Genomic DNA, 19,234 nt, shown 5'->3' with positions numbered 1-19,234 from the left:
AATATAAAATAAAATAAAATAATAAAATAAAATAAAATAAAATCCCTATGGGAAAGAAGGTAAGGCAGGAAAGGGGCTAAAGACAGGCTCCCTAAGGTCTCACCTCACAACAGTTAAAAAAGAAAAAAGGCCTAGAAAGGCTTACTGTGATAAGTTGTACTTTGCCCTTCAGCAAGAAGCAAACTGAGGGTGTATTAGGAAAGCTTAGGAAAGAAACAGTCTAGGGGCTGGAAGGCTAGCTCAACAGTAAACAGCACTGGCTGCTCCTCAGGGGACCCAGGTATGATTCTCAGGACCCACATGGTGGTTCACAATCACCTATAACTCTAGTTCCTCTTCTGGCCTCTGTGGGCACTGCACGCATGTGGTGTACATACAGAGACACAAGTACTCATATATACAAATAAAATAAACTAAGTAAATCTTTAAAAATATAGTATAATTCTTTCTAAATTATAGTTCAAGTTATAGCTATTTGTATATTCATATAATTGATACATTTATAGCAATCTCAAAATTACTTTTCTGTTTACACCCCTAAACTCACCACTTGTTTACCAAGAGGTTTGCACAGAATAGGACACAGGATAGTACACCTGTCTGCAGTACTCACCCCTTGTTTCCACAGCTTGAATACATTTTCTCACGAAGTTGAAGCCTGCTTCATTTAAGTACACTGAAAGTGAGAAACAACCATGCTAAGAGTTGGTGTTGAACTTGTACGTCCCCTTCTTCCAGCTGTGCACGGCACGGTGCAGTTATTTCATCACATTCTGTGAGAGCCCACGTGCACTATTCCATCCACTTCTCCTAAAACTAGCAGGACCTTCCTGTGCTGGACGACTTTAGTGTCAGCCTGACACACCGGGGTTGAGGGCGCCTCAATTGGGGAATTGCCTCTATTGGACTGGCCGTGGCCATGTCTGAAGGGCATCTTCTTGATGAGTGATGTGTGAGGGCCCAGCTCACTGTGGGTGGTGCCACCCCTGGGCAGGTGGGCCTGTGATGCATAAGAAAGCAGGCTGAGCAGGGGCCAGGAGAGCAAGCCAGTAAGCAGCGTTCCTCCATGGCCTGTGCTCTAGCTCTTGCCTCCAGGTTCCGGCCCTGAGTTCCTACCTTGGGCTCCCTGATGAACTGTGACCTGGGAGATGTAAGACAAATAAACCCTTTCCTCCCCAAGTTGGTAGTGGTCATAGTGTTTTGTCACAGCAATGAAGAAACAAACCAGGACACTTCCCCTGTGCTCTCACTGAAGTCTCAGTCAGAAAAAACCCTTACCATGAGTGGAAGACGATATTGTGACCTTTCACATAGTTATTCTTTCCCATGTGACTCTCAAAATACTATGAGGCTCTTAAGATAATTCCTGAGGTTGCTGAAAACTTTTTTTTCTGTATCCTAAAGTCTAGTGCTCTGGGTGTTTGGATTCTAAGTCGAATGGCTTTTTCTAGTGCATCTTGTTTTATATTCAGAATAATTTGAACAGGCTCAGTCAGTGTGCTAAAAGTTCTCCAAAAGTCCTGGGGTAGAAACAAACAAACAAAAAAATTTTCATTCTTTGCGAGAGTTTCTTTAAATCAGCTTTAGGGCTGGTGAGATGGTTCAGTGGGTAGAGACACTTGATGCCAAACCTGACAAGCTTTCAATCCCCAAGACCCACAAAGTAGAAGGAAAGAGGTGACTCCTGAAAGTTGTTCTCTGACCTCCAGAAACATGCCACGGTGCATATCCACACAACAGATGATAGATGATAGACAGACAACAGACAGACAGACAGATGTAATAAATCTGCTTCAATTTTTTAAAGTTGTGGGGCCCAAGCCAAAGTTGATTAATTATATAAAGGAAAGGCATGTCAAAACACCCAGCAGCACCCAGCAGGAAAACTTGGGGACTTTATACTATAATGATTTTCACCACATGTGGTAGAGATATATTTTTTTAAAATATGCTAAAATAGTAATAAATGAGACTTATTCCAACCAATAAAATCTAAAACTGGCTTCCATTTTTAAAATGGCTGTCAATAAAAATATTATACACATAATTTCTTTCTTACATATTCATTTTGAGAAAAATAAGTAACAGCCAGGCTATCCATCAAAGGTAGATGAAGATAGTGGGCAATGATGCCCTCGTCTGCTCAAATAAACCCTTATACCCTCTGACTACAAAGTCCTTCTCAAGCTGCTTTTTCCAGTGATCTCCAGGGATCCTGTACTTAGGCTCTTCCACGACCCAATGTATCCACCAGTTCAGAGATGAAGAACTGTGTTGGCAGTTAATCAAGAATTATTGCTTGTTGTTTTTGACTATCCTCTTTTTGCCAACTGTGTTGGCAGTGTTGGCAAATTAATCAAGAATTATTGCTTGTTGTTTTTGACTATCCTCTTTTTGTCTCAAAGAACAGAGTTCCAGAGTACTGAGGTAAGGCTCAGCTTTGACTAGAGCCAGAAAAAAAGAACACAGATGAGTCCCAGCTCCAGCAGGACTACTGCATGGATTAGAGCGTGCTCATTAACTTTTATGAATGAGGTGCTTCATTTGCTGAAATGAGAGAAGTGAGTGGCAGGAGATATGGTAAGGGTTGCAGTCCTGGATTACACAGGCTTGAATTCCAGCATAGAAGAGGCCTAGGATGGAGTGGAGATTTGAGGCCAGCCTGGGCTACATAATGAGACTATGGTAAAGCAAACAAACAAACAAAACTAACAGCAACCAAAAAACAAAACAGAAACAGAAGTTGTGGGGAGACGGAAACAAAATTGCATAAAGTACTCAGGAGAGCCAGCCCCTTGAATTCAATATGTATGACTGAAAACAGGAGAAATGATCAATGAAACCAATCGATATTCTAATCTGACAAGAGAAGTATTTACTCTTCCAGTTAAAATGTATGTTACCGGGGTGGGAGGATGACAGTGGTTAAAGCAATTTCTGTTCAAACTTGAGTGTGGCATTAGATCCCCAGAAGCCCACGTAAAATACAAACATGGTGGCTCACCTCTAATTCCAGTCTTGGAAGGTGGAGACACAGGAACCCCAGAGCAAGCTGGTTAGTATGACTAGCCAGATCAGTGAGCTCTGGGTTTGACTAGAGACCCTGCCTCAATGAATAAAGGGGAAGAGTAAGGGATGATTCCCAGCATCAACCTGGGCTTCCACATGTGCCCACACATATGCAAAAACATGCACACACACACATGGAAAAAAGCAAAAATGGATGTTATTAGGCACATTTTTAATCTCTCTGTTCCCACTTTCATAAAACAAAGATTGGAAATTTCATCCTTATAGGACTTCTGGAAGCTAACATTTGCAAAGCTCAGAAAACAGTGCTTCAAATACAGTAGGTGCTGTAGGGTGTTGGTTCTCTGGCCATGCCTGCTGTCAAACGCAGGAGGATGTAAACTCGACATATGGCCACTTCCTGGTGGAGGCCGGCCTTCCTTCCTTCCTTCCTTCCTTCCTTCCTTCCTTCCTTCCTTCCTTCCTTCCTTCCTTCCTTCCTTCCTCCTTTCCTCCTTCCTTCCCTCCCTCCCTCCCTTATTTATTCTCTGGGTACGTCAGCAACAATCAGAGCTTGAGGGATTGTTAAGCTGGAGTGCTATTTTTCAAAAAGGCATATTGCATTACACGTTTTTTTAAACATTTGGGGCTGGAGCGATGATTTGTTTCTTTAAACAAACATAGCTCAAGCACATAATGGGGAGGCTTTGTGAACCTAGGAGACCACTAAAAAGATAAATTGAACATTAAGAAGTGTCCCTATGGGCTTATTATACTTCAATAAATCACAATGATCAAATGTAACCTGTCACTGAACTGAGCAGACTGTGTACACTGAGGTTGCTGTTTATACATATTTACCGCCCTGTCCTTCATGAGGGAAGGTTATATGTCTCAGCATCTGTGCAGACAGGCTTGGTGATGTGACAGATGCCATCCAATGAGATGGAATGGGCGTGATCTATGTCACCAAGAGCCAGGATGCTGCCTGCCATTTTCTCTTGTCACTGGCCTAAGATCACTGTGCTACAGATGGCGGCTACTCTATGAACTTGAGTTTCAGAGAAGTGAGCCGCTGGGGAGCTGCGTGGACATGCACTGTGAGCCAGAGAGGAACCTTTGTTGCTGAAAGCTTCTGATATCTGTGGGCTAGCTGTCACCAGCGCCTGGTCTGACCAGCTCTCACTTAATAATGTGAAACTTAAACAATTTTGCTGTCACCACAGGGAGTGAGGAAAATCATATCAACTCCACACAATTAGCGTCCTTAATGGAAAAATAATCCCCTTTGGATTCCTCTCTTGGTCATTACATAATAAAGGTTTATTTGACAGTTTGATTCCACCTGAGTGCACAGCATCCTCAGCTGAAGTGTGAGAGGAGGAGGCGTACAAAGTCTGTCTCCCAATGTAAGACGGAGTCTCAGGGAGCGTTGGGTTGTGCATAAGTCACGTGATAAAAAATAAGCAATTTTCCAAAGCCATGAGGAGGCTAGGACTCTTCTTATAACAGTGTTAGTGAGAATTCAACTAAAATAGGTTTTCTACAGCCTAAGAAAAGAAATCTGTTTACTCCTTAATGTTTGGAGGAGCCAGTCATGGAGAAGGTGATTCCTAAACCACTAAGAGCGAATGTAAGTGGGGAGATGGCTCAGTAAGTAAAGCACTTGCCATGCAAGCATGAGGGTCTGAGTTCAGATCGCCATGATCCATGTGCAGCTCGACTTGGCATGGCCATCTGTGATCCTGCAGCTCCTACAGAGAGGAGAACGGTGGGGAACAGATGGTCCCTGGAGGCTCGCAGGCCAGGGAGCCTGGCATACAGAGTGGAAAATGAGAGACCTGCATGGACCAACACCAGTGGCTGTCCTGCACACAACGCTGTGGTCTGAGTTCAGATCGCCATGATCCATGTGCAGCTCGACTTGGCATGGCCATCTGTGATCCTGCAGCTCCTACAGTGAGGAGAACGGTGGGGAACAGATGGTCCCTGGAGGCTCGCAGGCCAGGGAGCCTGGCATACAGAGTGGAAAATGAGAGACCTGCATGGACCAACACCAGTGGCTGTCCTGCACACAAGACTGTGGCTGTGGGCTCGCTCTCTCTCTCTCTCTCTCTCTCTCTCTCTCTCTCTCTCTCTCTCTCACACACACACACACACACACACACGGGGAAAAGTGCTTTTGCTATGATGGAAGGGTAGACGCGGATGTCTCACACACACACACACACACACACACACACACGGGTGGGTAATAATATTTTTAATGTGAACATTTCTTGTAATTCTCTTTCGGCAGAAGAAAAGTGCTTTTGCTATGATGGAAGGGTAGACGCGGATGTGTGGCTCTAGGCCCATGGCTGCTTGAGATCAGGCAACCAAAATACACTTGCTGATCAATGGCTTGCTACTTTCTTTCCCCTTCTCTCCCAGGCTTGATTGAGCAAGTTCTTTAATAGCTTCTAGAAGGGTTAGAGAGAATCTGCTAACGGGAACAATTTGCGAGCTCTTCCCCAGCCCTGTCCTGTGCCCCACCTCATATCTCTCTGTTTTCAAGACGACCAGAGAAATACTCAGAATCCAACTACCACCAGATTCCCAGACACTGAAATTCTATAATACCAATGGCGTTTGGCCTCCAGCGATAGAAGAAGTAGACAGCTTAACTTAAGAAAGCTAATTTATTCAATCAAAAGTTAAGTTTAAACATTTTCCCCCTTGGGAAACTGTTCAGGGATAGAACTTTTATTGAAACCCAACTAAAATTTCCATGGGGCTGTTTAGCAGTACAAAAGCGATTAATCTCAACAGAATTCCAGCAGCAATAAGGAACAGAATAGTCTTCCAGAAACCATGGAAGCTTTTAAAAGGCCTTGTTCCTTTAACTTCCTCTTATTCAAAACCCAGCATGTCCTTACACATGTAATGTACCTGCCTTTACAGAACATTCTCAGGGTTGCTGAAACAAAGAAAAGCTTGCTTTAATTTCACTTTTCTAATCTGGAAGTTCAGATTAAAAGATATAGACCTCTAATACCACATTGTACGTGCCTTAAGGGAAATAGAAAAAAAGAAATGAATCCATGTATTGGTGTTCACGATACACATAGGACATTTTCTCTTTTCTCTCTTCCTTCTGGAAGACAGCCCTTTTTACTATTCAACCCATGAAATGCACATGAGCTATAATTCTTTCCCATTGAAAGAAGACTGCATTTGAGCAAAGGTCTAGGGTAAGATGAGATGCACGACTAAGTTATCTAGGACAGCTGAGAAGTTCTAGAAATAAACTATCCAAGCAACATGAAGCCCAAGAGCATTTATCACAAACACACAAAGATAAGCTTAATTTCTGTTTCATGCTGGGAAGAACACACCCTTAGGCACATGTGGAGAAATTCTCTCAAACAGTGGCCAAACTTTCAAGCTGTTCCAAAACTTCAACAACATTAACTTTGGTATTCCCTCTGATTTTGTGTGAAGACTCATTCAGATGGCTTGGCCCCTATGCTGCTAAGTACTGACTTTCATTAATAGAAGCATTCATTGAAAGGGCCATTCTTCATCTCACTTGACACCCCAACAACTGGTTGTTGTTTACAGGGTTCTCCTGAAATTAGGAGTTACAGTTTTCCCTTAGGTTGTGTTTAGGAGAATGGACCAAGCTAAAGGTGAGCTTCACCAGCAAGGGTCAAGTCCCAAGTTCAGATGTTCTTTTGATTGTTTCTCTGTCAGGAAATGTAACTCGTTTTATCTGGGGCTTACTCTATAGGGTAAGCCAGAGAATAAAATGTCTTATTTCTGATTAACAGCAGAAATTGCTTTTAAACTCAAATTCATAAGGTCTCTGTTCTTTAAAAAAAAATCTCTTAAGTCAAAAGCTAAGAAGCATTCACACAAAAGTTTTTAAAGGGAAGAAAAAAAAGAACTTACTTTCTTCTTTCTTGCTAATTATAGCAGGCAGAGTATAAATCTAGAAAACAAAGGATGTCAGTCAGTTACTGCAGCTGGCACAGAAGATTGGCAAGGTGGTGTTTACACTAAAACACAAAGAAAGAGAGCCTTGGCTCAAGGCCCTAGAAGTGACCCTCTGCCCACCGACCCCCCGCTGAGGTTCCATTCCTGAGGGTCCAGCCTGGGCAAAGTTCAGTCCTTTTCCATCCACAAGGAGCCTTCTTCAGGAAGCTTCCCACTGTGGAAACCATCTGATTGCTTCTCCCTCAAATGACCTGCCTGGTCTGTGCTTCCAGTATACATAAATCCTAACTTGCATGTTGCTGAGCTAACAACTCAGGCCCTGAATTTGCTCTAGGCTAGTGCTTCTGAACCATTTGTGGTAAAAAGTTTTAAAATATTAAAAACAATCTATCACTGATTGAAATTTTTGCAATAAAGGTAGAAATACAAAATAATAAACAGTGCCCGATCTTTTTATTATTCAGTTGAATGGACTTAAAATGACTTTTCCAGATGCACAGATGGGTCCTCAAAAGCTAAGGCATAAATGCCTATACTCATCTGATTGTGGTCTGGGAACAGGGTTTAAGGGAGGGCCTCGGGGTCAGCAGACCACAGCGTATTAGCATCATTGATCAGGCATTTGGTTCAGACTGTTGCAGGGTCTCTGTGACTGACAGAAGATTCTCGACTGTCAGGATAGCACCTCCTGTTTACTCTGAGTGTCCTCAGACTTCTGACCCAACAACAGTGTTCATTAAGATAGTACACCTCAATGACTCCTTTCCTTTCTACCTAAATCTCCCTGGTACTTCTAAGCAAGCATCACTGAGTATCAAAATGACATCAGGAACCGAGGATGTCCATAGAAGGGGAATGTCTCTCTCCACACCTTTGTTAGACTGTATTGTTTCTAAAAAAGGCCTGGACCGGAGGGTTAGTACACACCTTCAGCCTTGTTCATTCACAGGCCTTGCAAAGACAGGTGTGTGCTGAGCGCTAACCAAATAAGTGACGGCTGAAATGTAGCCAAACCAATTACAATTTTTTAAAATAAATTTTAGGGTTCTACATTAGTCTTGGGAACCCCCTACAAAACAAATTACAAGGTGGGAATTAAGTGTCAGTGGCACCGATAGGCCTCTCTCCTCCGATTTGTTACTTTAATATTTTCAGCTACATTAAATACATATAAAAAAAAGGAGGCATTTTGTAAGTTTTAAAAAAATAAAACTTAGAGATGATGTCACTTTCTTACCGGTTCCTTGCCATCCATGGCCTCTAACCAGAGTTTCCGGTTAGCTTCAGAGAACGCCTGCAGTGTAATGATGCCATGCCTATTGAAAGATAGACACTCTGTATGTTAAATTCACTTCTACTGTGCTTACAAATTTTAAAATCCTTAATTAATATAGTCTTCCTGGATTCTTTTTCTTTTTTTTTCTTTCTTCAAATTTTACCTTTATACGTGTCTTTCAGAAAAGTCACTCTACAACTGCACACACAAACACACACGTTTTTAATTTAAACACTGCCAGGTAGAAGATCATTGTGATTGTAGGTACAGGACTGTCTGAAGGAGCTAGCTTCAAACCATTTCCCCTGAAATGGTCAAAAGTTAAGAAACGCATATCTACCAATGTTCAAAGTCACCTGACTGCTCACAGTGAGAGTGACTGAGCTCACAACACTGATGTAGGATGAGCTAGTCACCAAACAGCTACCGTAGATGTAGGAAGCCTCACATCATAACTAGCCAGTAATTAAACACCCAGCAGAAGAAAAACATTTATTTGTACCATGCCCACAGTATTAAAATCTGAAAATAACTCTCAAGTTACGTGTGGATGTGCATGCCTAAGACAGGCTGAGGTCAGAGGATCACAAGTCTAAGGCCAGCTTGGTATACTTAGTGCATTTGAGGTCAGAGCTACAAAGTCAGACTCTGTGTCAACAAACACACAATGTCCCCCAATTTTCTCCTATGCAACCATTCTGAAATGGTTTCTAAGAATGTACTTCCACATGAAAAGAAGACCCAATATAAGAAGAAAAAAATAGGAAATCTTATATAGAGAGGAACTGATTTCGTTAGCCAGACAATTACAGGGCTCCGGAAACGCTGGGAAATAATTTTCATTATAAATGTTACATGATTAAAAACTTGATTCACATCACTCTTGTAAATAAGATCGGGTCATTGGAATGATGGGAAAGGGAAAAATGTGCATAAGGATCCAGATTATTTGATACAGAATTTGTTTTACTTTGTTTCTCAGAGACGGATTCCATGTACCCCAGGCTATACACCTGTGATTCTCCTGCCTTGCCCTCCCCAGTGCTGGGAAAACCGGCGTGTGCTGTGGTGCCACTGCTCGATGCTGAAGAGTTTAAGTCGATGTCATGGCACCTACAGCACCAATAGTAACAACCATCAGCATTTGCTGGATGACTTTGTTTCATGTACTTTGTTAATAAGTACATTTTCCTTATTATCTTATTTAATCTCCATGACAACTCTTGAGATGGGGAATTACTTCGGTTATTTTATAGATTAAATAATTAAAACACAGGGTTTAATAATGGGTCCCAAGTTATTGTACCCATAATATGCTGTAATAAACCAAATAAAACATTAATACACTCATATGTGCTTACATAGAAAGTCTAGAAGTCTCAAAAACTAGTTAGAAGTATAATAAGTTGCAAGTTGATGTGAGTTGCTCTTTCCTAACATTACATCCTATGGCACGCCGAAGGTCAGCTAGAGGCACTGAACTTGGCCAGCTGTGGGATTCATGGGATTAGTCCTGGCGTCTTCTTGTTCCTTGGTAACAAGATCACCAGACTTCTAAAGCCTACAAAAATGCTTGTCCTGAAGCTGGTAAGGATTCTCAGTTTCTGCCCCTTTGCTGGACACTCAAGCTTCCCTGTGAGCTCTGCCAGCTGCGACAACTTTCCAGGTTCTGTGACGTCACTTCTGGCCGGCAGTCTGCCTCAGATTCATTTTCTTTTCCAAAATATCATACAATAGATATTTGTCGAACAATTCCATGAAAGAATGAAATAAACACAGGCGTTTACAAACACTTGTGTGATGGTTCATGCTCATGTCTGTCTAGACACAGAAACAGAAATCAAGTATTTAAAAATATAAACTGAGAAGAAATGCTCAAACCTCTCAACGACTTCGATGTCAAAGCAGAAACGTTTGTCAATTGAATCTGTCTTCCTCCGGATACATGATTTTAATTTAAACATTTCTGGTGAACTAGTCACAAGCCCATTCTGAAACAAGAAAGGTACCACAGTATTAACATAATAAGGTAAACTCAAATTCATGCATCTAAAGTGATCAATTAAAAAAATGTTAACTTGATGGGCCAGTGACATGGCTCAGCTGGTGGAGGTGCTTGCTGTCAAGCCTGATGACCTGAGTTCAATTCCTAGGAATTGAACATGTAGGAAAGAAAGAAGAAACAACTCTGCAAAGTTGTTCTCTGACCTCTACATGCACACTACAGCATGTGAGCCCTCCAAAATACATAAATACAATAAAAACGCTTCAAAATAACTGTGTGTAAGATATACAAAAGGATTAGTCATACTCTGATTTTTAATCTTCTAGCAGTAGTTGTTCAATTGCAACATATTAATTCATTTGTTAATTGATCTCATATGTGTTTGACTTCAAAAAATTCTGCGACACGCCTGTTCAATACTTTCCAACACATTTTACTAAGAATATTAACATTCACTGTAAAGTGTACATACCCTTAGGCCGTCAGGTTTAGGAAAGATATGAAATTATAGTTACTGCAATATCATAATTGGATGTACAGTATGTGTTAGGATACTATACAATTACTACACCAAAATTCCCTACAGGGCAGCTAAGGGATTATTCGTATGATGTGACTGCACCTTTGTATGGGAGCCTTGAGTTACTAAACAGGACCTATCTCCCATTCACAGAAGAACCTCCAAAATAATATCCATATGCCATGTTGCAACTGCCTGCATGCACGTTTTCCTGCTGAGTGCCTGCTACCCTGCTACTAAAACAGAAATTCTGAATGGGACTGAACCTAGGCCTATTCATAAGAATTCTCTTCTACATGTGAGAAGGGAAAAGTTTAGCTCAATGTTTGGTTAAGCCTGACTTTGATTACAAATCTCACAGATTTAACAACACTTTGACTGGATCGATTTGCATTACTAACAGCCTGACTGTCACATAAGTTAAATTTCAATCACTACTCTAAGACAGTGGGAACTAGACTCGATTGTGGAACTTGATAACTGCAGGGCAGTATCAGTCTGGTATGATCCCCTTTCTTTTATGTCTTTCAGTTTGAATTATTGGGCCTGAGCACAGTGACTTTCAGTGGACACATATGAATATGTTTCTAGCTTCCATCATTTACTTCTGCCGTGACAAAACTACATCACAACTGCCTGGGTGACTCATTTACTTTCCAGAAACCATTTCCTCATCTGCTACAATAAGACTGGACTAAATTACCTTTAGGATAAATTCCAGTCCCAGAATTCTTAGATCATGACCATATTCGCTAATTAACAAGGTCAGTGACTGCCACATTCATACCTTAACTCAATAAAAGGCTGCATGCAATGTGTAATAGATCCCTGCAGCCTTTCCTCAGGCAAGGTGCCCCGTGTGTGTCCTGTATTAGTGGCTAGCCCTGTGAGACATTCAGTGACCAATTTACTTTGTGGGTAAGGGAGCCTCAACTGGTTTCAGCTGAGAAATTTGTTAGCCAGCATTTTGGTATGTGAGCACACAGTATAGAAACAGGCAAGGGTGTGCACAGACAGCTGGAAATCTGCTCCTTGTCTGCTCGCCAGCCAGTAGCACAGGCCATTAAGTGCAGCCAGGCTGAGAGGGGACACCTCAGTCATTGCTGGGGGAGAGGGATGTGAGGAGACAGACACCTCAGTCATCTACTGGGGGATAGGGATGTGAGGGGACACCTCAGTCACCTATTGGGGCATCCCTCTGTTTCATTCAATTGCTTCTAAATACATCATGGCCTAAGTTAAAGGAAGATTCTGGACACTTAAAAAATATGTATTTATTTACTATTATTTTATCTTATGTGTATGAGTGTACTGCCTGCATGCATGTGAGTGTACCCGTGTCGTGCAATGCCGCAGAGGTCAGAGGCAGCTTCGGATTCCCCTGGAACTGGAGTCGAGGATGCTTCATAGCTGCCATGTGGGTGCTGGGAATCGAACCCGGGTCCTCTGCAAGAGCAGTCACTACTCTTAACCACTGAGCCATCCCTCCATCCCCGGCACATTTTTTTATTTAAAGCACATGTGATGTTTCATTTTACTGCCATTGCTTAAATAACAAGCACAACTTGAAAGGCAGGAAGGAAGCTCACTCACCATCTTCCCACTGGCTTTCATTTCTGAGACACTCATTGTGAACGTTTTGCTTCCTTTATCATACGTGCAGTAATGTTTAATCCATGTGAAACCAAGTGGTCCTATGTGGAGACAAAAACATTTCACATTTGAAGGGATGATTGGGACCTGTGTACACGTGCACACTGCCACACGAGAATCTCCACACACCATGCTAGACGAAATGTTCACTGTGAGAAAAGGTGAGAGAGGACCGTGTCATGGAATCAAACAAGCAGCTGAACTTGCAGCTCCCAGACTCCCTGGAAACCCATAACTTAGTCTATATACCAGCTTCGGCTGTCTTACCTATAAACATGGAATCCAATCAGCAGGGTTGACCAAGTATGCACAGAATATATTTTAAAACCCAATCACAACCATACTGAACATATCTGAACTTTAACTTGCCGACAGGGTCTTGCTATGCAATACAGGTTTTCCTCAAACTCACCATGTAGCCAAAGCTGTCCTTGAGCTCATGATCCTTCTGCCTTAGCCTCCCAAGGGCTGGGATTACAGGTGTGTGTCATCACAGCTGGCAGCTTATTTGATATTTTGTATTTATTTTTTTATTTTCTGTGTATGACTCTTTTGCCTGCATGTATGTAAGTGCACCATGTGCATGCAATGCCCACAAAGGTCAGAAAAGGGTGTCGGATCCCCTAGAACTGGAGTTACAGATGGTTGTTAGCCACCAAATGGCTGCCAGGAACACATATTTTGTCACTCAATAAATATTTCATGAAAGAATTACTTTCCTCAAGACTTTACCTACCTTGGGCTTGTTTTATCACTGATTTGAAAGAAATAAGTTCATAGGTTGAACACAGAGCTCAATTGGCAGGGCACTCTGTAGCAACCTATAAACCAAGCACAGTGGTGCATGGCTCTCACAGCAGCAATTCAAATGTGGAACAAAAGGAAAAGAAGTTCAAGGTCATCGTTAGCAATACGGCAAGACCAAGGTCAGCCTGGACTTTGAGGAGAGCCTCAAACTTTAAATGTACTCCTTAAAATGAAAATAATTTCCCATGTTTATATTATTTACATTAAAAGAAACTTGTTAGTAATGTTCACCTTTATGTCCCCCATAAATACCATCCAACCCTTCCCCATAGCACACCATGTTATTAGCTGGCACTTGCCGTAAGGGATGCTCCTGCATCTCCAGTGGGATGTATCCTTAGTTCAACTTTTCTATGACAAAGTAGGGGAGAAACCAAGTTTCCTAAATCTAAATGCCATGGTCGGTTGAAAATAGAGCTTGTTTCCTAAAGGTTCTTTATCTACACCCCCTAGTCCCTCTTAACACCCAAATTTCTTAGCCACATCTACACATAATGGTATTTCTGGCTTGACTTCAGAATCTTATATTCAGAAAGCAAGAAATCAAAACACACAAAAAAGCAACTCTTGAGACTCTTCTGTGAGCCATTTGACTTCTTTTTCTTTAATAATAGTGTCCTGGAGATCCATCTCACCCACCCACGGCTCAAGGACCATTGCGGAAGAGGAGGCGGAAAGACTGTAAGAGCCAGGGCTGGTTCGTGAACATGTGAGGTGGAGGCTGCCAGGCCAGTGGAGGCCTGCTGATGGGAGCCTGTGGCAGCAGTGGCATCAAGTGCGGGACCCATGTCAGCTCAATTAAACAAGGGCCCAGAGGGCAGGCAAGCAATAGCTGGCAGGTCAGCACTACACTGAGAACTATTTGAGACTGGTTGCTGCTGGGTGAGGGAGAGTATGACTTATATATAACCACCGGATGGGCTGATGAGACTCCCGTGGATGCATTTACGCTGAAGGGCATTTAAGTACAAACACCTGAATGAATAGGACTCAGCTTGTATGGCAGAGTGCATAGGATTTGGTGGGGGAGGGGGAGGCATGGATTGGGGAGGGGGTCTGGATGTGAGTGGGAAATAGTGTATGAAATTTTAAAAGCTCAAAATAAAAAGTTAAAAAAAAAAAGTGTCCTGGGTGTTAACTTTAACTTCAGTTAGTGTTTAAGCCACTCCTGACTTTAAAATGACAGGGTATGATGCACACTGTCATCAAAAAGGACTACAGTAATTAACTTCAACTCTGTTGAGAATCATTTCACACTATAATACTTGACAATACTTGCTGATACCCTGTGACATGCAGTGTAAAATCCTTAACAACTCAGAGCTGATTCCTGGGAAATAGATAGACGGAAACTAGCAGAGAATTCACGACTTAGGAAGCAATTTATGAGGTGGGCTCAGGCGTAGTTTTCACATGAAGCTGCTACATTGCTCAGGTGGTATTTTAGGTGGATGATCTTTATTTTTCCTGCCTCTATCTTAAGTTTGAAACCTTCTGCATTTAACGCTGAAGTTCGCTACATGCTCCTGCTGGTTTTTTAAAGTTGCCTGGCAGCAACCCAGGGCAGATGTTCTTAGAAAAGCAATTTTAAAGTCCCTAAAAATGTCTGCGAAAATAAAAATTTATCACAGCTCCAAAGCTGAAAGGTAAAAGTGGCATACTAATCTTCCCCAGTAATCATTAAAGGTTGCTTGATAAATATTTGAGGAGAGGAAGGAGAATCAACGTTCACAGAACACCTACTAAGTGCCTACATTCTACCTCAAGACCTATAAAGTCACACATTACAAAAGAGCACTAAATATCTAAGAAAATCGAAACTCCCCACTGCAGAAAGGAATCAGAGATGTTCTTTTTAGAGAAGTAATATTCTCAAGTTGTTTAGGAATTAAGTGAGATAAATGCAGGCTATACAAGCAAGGGTTCCTGGGAAGTACAGCAGTTTTAATATCACCATAGGAAACTGAGATATTTGATATACATTTGCTTTAATTCTTGGAACATCATTAGGAGAGACATATAAAATTTCCTCTTTCAGAACAAAATTCTAAGTTTCAGAGAGCTGAGTTGGTAATGTGTTTGCCCAAGCATGCGCAAAGCCAGGGTTCTATCTTCAGCACTGCATACACTGGGCGTGGTGGCACACATCTCTAAGCCAGCATTAGAGAATGCAAGTTCAAGGCCAGTCTGGAGGACACATGAAACCCTGTTCCCAAAATCTATCCAAAACAAAACAAAAAAAGCTGATGAAAGACACAGAATTCCGACAGACTTTTAACTCTGGAACTCACACACTTCCCAGTTCAACTGAGGACTGCAGGCTGTGACTTAATGCAGGCCCAGAGGAGGCTAACACAAGCAGCACACATCCAGATCAAGCCCAGTTCTGGGTTCAGGCAACAGGGACCTGCGTCTCTCCATCACTTCATGTGGGCTGCAGAGACAGCGCCAACGGTGCACACACTTTTGGAAAACCTTGTAGACTACATTTCAAATCAGTGCCAATTACAAATCAATAAAGCTGCATAAAGAATGCAGGTGGATCCAGAGAAATTCAAGGCAGAAACTATGTTGGGAGAGAAAGGCAGTATCAGACAGTGGTGTTCTTAAAAAGAGAGGGAGTGTCTGCCTGTGAGGGGCTCCAACTCCAGGCCCCATCCAGGGTCCCCCACAGAGGAACAGAATCATAGAAGCATTTCAGAGACAGGCCTGTATGTCTTAAGATTAAATTTTGTAGCCTAGGGGAGTAGGAGGTGCCATCAAGACAAGTTTAAAAAGCCTCAGAGGTAAGATTAGTACTGAGAATGACTCAGGAAAATCAGATGCCTCACAGTAAAGGAAGCCAGCATCAGATGACTTCACAAAGCCCTGCACGTGGTCCACGAAGGCAATCCTCAACCCCCACATTATTGGACAGCTTATACTTAGCATAGACTCTTGTTCTTAAATGTCCCACAGCCTAGGAACAAATCAGCAAGTCATGGCCTCATCCAATGGATGAGCCACAGATAGTGACTGAAAAACAGTGATTTGAAGGCTAACTTCAAGATAATTTTGTTAAGTAATCAGTTTTGTTTACTATGAAAAAAATGCGTATGCAAGGATTTCAGCAACTATCTACTACCTAGGGAAAAAAAACACAATAAAATATTATCTGGTCAGAATGAATAAAAATTCCTAGTCCTGAGCTGGTACCCACACCCCAGGCCATGTCTGCAAAGCACTCTGTTCAGTGCCTCAAATCCTTCCCTTTGGTTAAATCCATAATAAATTCAAATATGAACTCTCAACCTAACTTCACATGGATGCTTCAAATCTGAGATTTAGAACAAACATGGTGGACTCGCAAGCCAAATCCATAGCCCACATTATATGAACTAATGGACCCTAAAAGCTATTTATTATGCTATAATTAGAAACTAGCTAGGAAAACCATTACAATTTATCACTTAGGATCTGATAAGAACAGAAGCAGACAGTTAATGAGAGACGATCCTAGCACCCGATCTGAGCCTATGTAGCTTTTCCATCTAGATCATATAGTAGTACTTTTGCCAAGTTTAATGTTTAATTGTAGGTTGCTATGCAACAACTGAGTGTCTCGAATGCAACCTTTATTGGCATGTTAGTGACCCACGTTACATATATCTATCAATATCGTCCACCTCTAGGTTCTTCCTCACAAACCTTTCACTACATTATTTAACTAAACCAACTTTGCTACTCTTTTACCTGGTGACTTGGAGACATTAGAGGATGGCCCTCCAAGTATGTGCCAGTCCCAATGGGCCAGAATAGCACAGGAAGGGAGAAAACATTTTGAAGCTTTGGTGGTCATTTGACACTGATGAAAATGTAAGCATATGGCTTTGTGTTTTCCAAAAACCCTGTTCCCCGATGGACAGAGATAACAAATAACAGTTCCTTCACCACAAACAGGAGAACAGCACTTTAGGGCATATCTGACTTGAAATAGACTTAATTTAGTCAAAATGCTCAAACTGGTTTCATTTAATGACAACACAGAAAAGACTGGAGTTATAGCAATCTGAATGGATTTATATTAATTTTTATGAGAAGAACTTTTCTAGTATGAAATAATAACAGGGCTCTATGGGGTCTGGTACTTATTTTCTAAAACCTCTAGAAGTCAAGAGTGTCAATGTGACACGACATAATTGCCAATTTTACTCCTGAAAACCAGCAGAGCCCAGGATTTAATTAAATAATGCTGTTGAGAAAAAAAAAAAGAAAACAACTATTAACTGTTATTATAATCACTGTGGTGATTCAACCCAATAAAGGCTTTGATTTTCAATTTTCTGTGGAACTTTACATTGAGATGGGGTATCACAATTAAATTCTAAAAGCAAACTCAGGGTAGCATTATCATCAGAGATTCTAATGTTGAAACCCAAAATATTGCCTTAGTTTGGTGATGAGGATGGCGAGTAGCAAACTACTTCAAATTCCATAAAATTATAAAGAATTTTAGTCTCCCACATGAAGCCTAATTTTCAAGTAACCAAGTCACATGGTGCAGAAACTGTACGGGAAATCGTGAAATACCAAAGCTCAGGCCCAGCGAGATGGCTCAGAGGTTAAAGCGACTTGCCACCAACACTGATCGCCTGAGTTTGATCCTCAGGACCCACAGTGAGGAAGGAGAGAACCTACTCCTGAAATTGGTTCTGTGACCTCCACATCAGCACCGTGCACACAGTGTGTGTCAACACATATATACAACCACACACACACACACAAAAAAACATTAACTATTTTTAAAGAGGAACTGGGAGGCTCTGTGGTTAATGAGATTGCTGAGGACTGGAGTCCTGATATAAATGAGAGTTGGGTGTGGCACCCAACTTATAATTCCAGCCTCCATACGTACTCCCACACATATACAAACGTGACACACACACACGCTCACATGAATGTGGAAAAAAAGAGACATTCAATCTGCCTCTGGGGCTCACGTTTCTCCTGGACGTAAAGGTAGCCTTCCATGGTCCACTGGCTGGGTGGTCTGTAATCCTGGTTGGCTGACTTCATCCTCTGCATCAGCCTCTCCACTTCCTGGCGAGTACTTTCAAAGTTATTCCTTGTCTGAAGCAAAAAGAGACAAGAGATTCACTTTGGAGCTTTCTGCCAGGTTTGGGGAACTTCCCAATTACCATTTCAGAGTTGTAAATGTTACAAGGAACTGTTTTCGGTCCTGTCCATCGTAAAAAGGACCCTGCCGTGCTGAGCCCTGTGGTCTGTTCTGAATTACTTTTGTGAAAGCACCTCTAGGTGTCCTTCTACAGTTTTCTCCTCTGACTCTTTGTGACTTGTGGCTGTGTGTGACAGACTTTCTATCTTGACACTCTGAGTCCACAGAGGTAAACTGTTGCAGTTAAAAATACTATTCACTTGTTTTCCATTAGACCAAGATAAAAAGCAGATACACAAGAACTTTGTTTCTTTTATGGAATAAAAAGTGATGTCTTTGATACATGTGGCAATGAACAAGTTAAAAAGTGAGAGCTCTTCCATCTTGTCCCTAAGGCTTTTTTTGAGGAAACCTCACACATCTCGGTTTCCAGAAGTAAGGTACTTAACATAGTAATTAAGACACTAGTATGAAAATCATTCCTAAAAATCAACAGACTTCCAAGTTCTAGCTTCTTTTGAGAGTAGTTTATATATTTGATAGTAAGTTCACTTAAGCAATAGAAAATTTAAGCTTTTCTCTGCAAGCCTCTTTTGCATTCAGAGTGTGTTATCTTGAAAGCATGTCTGAACATGTGAAAACACCAGCACTAAGACTAAGGTCTCACTGCGGTCCTTAGGGTGCTTTTCTGGGGACTGTTCTGTAAGTTTTCTCTCTGAAGTGCAGGAACTGAATCTTTTCTCAATTGTTTTCTCTTCTGTTGCTGAGTCATAGAGATTTTGATAATTTAGCCACTATGGAAATAAATCACAAAAATTCTTTGGCTGCTCT

General features: G+C 41.6%; 1 protein-coding gene across 1 annotated transcript in view; it reads right to left on the bottom strand.

Moving 5' to 3' along the window:
* Positions 1-19,234, bottom strand: part of Arhgap42 (Rho GTPase activating protein 42) — a 311,085-nt gene that overhangs the window by 36,235 nt on the left and 255,616 nt on the right. The window contains exons 8-13 of the mRNA XM_008848669.3: positions 18,228-18,357; positions 12,382-12,482; positions 10,145-10,254; positions 8,225-8,303; positions 6,943-6,982; positions 614-676 (exon numbers count right to left, since the gene is read on the bottom strand). Of these exons, the coding sequence (XP_008846891.1) occupies positions 614-676; positions 6,943-6,982; positions 8,225-8,303; positions 10,145-10,254; positions 12,382-12,482; positions 18,228-18,357 (523 nt within the window). The remainder of the gene's footprint in view (positions 1-613; positions 677-6,942; positions 6,983-8,224; positions 8,304-10,144; positions 10,255-12,381; positions 12,483-18,227; positions 18,358-19,234) is intronic.

This window comes from Nannospalax galili, unplaced genomic scaffold (assembly GCF_000622305.1).
Source record: "Nannospalax galili isolate Female #2095 unplaced genomic scaffold, S.galili_v1.0 scaffold824, whole genome shotgun sequence".
Lineage (NCBI taxonomy): Eukaryota > Metazoa > Chordata > Mammalia > Rodentia > Spalacidae > Nannospalax > Nannospalax galili.
The sequence above is the reverse complement of the archived record's forward strand: the minus strand, read 5'-3'. Positions and strand labels throughout refer to the sequence as shown.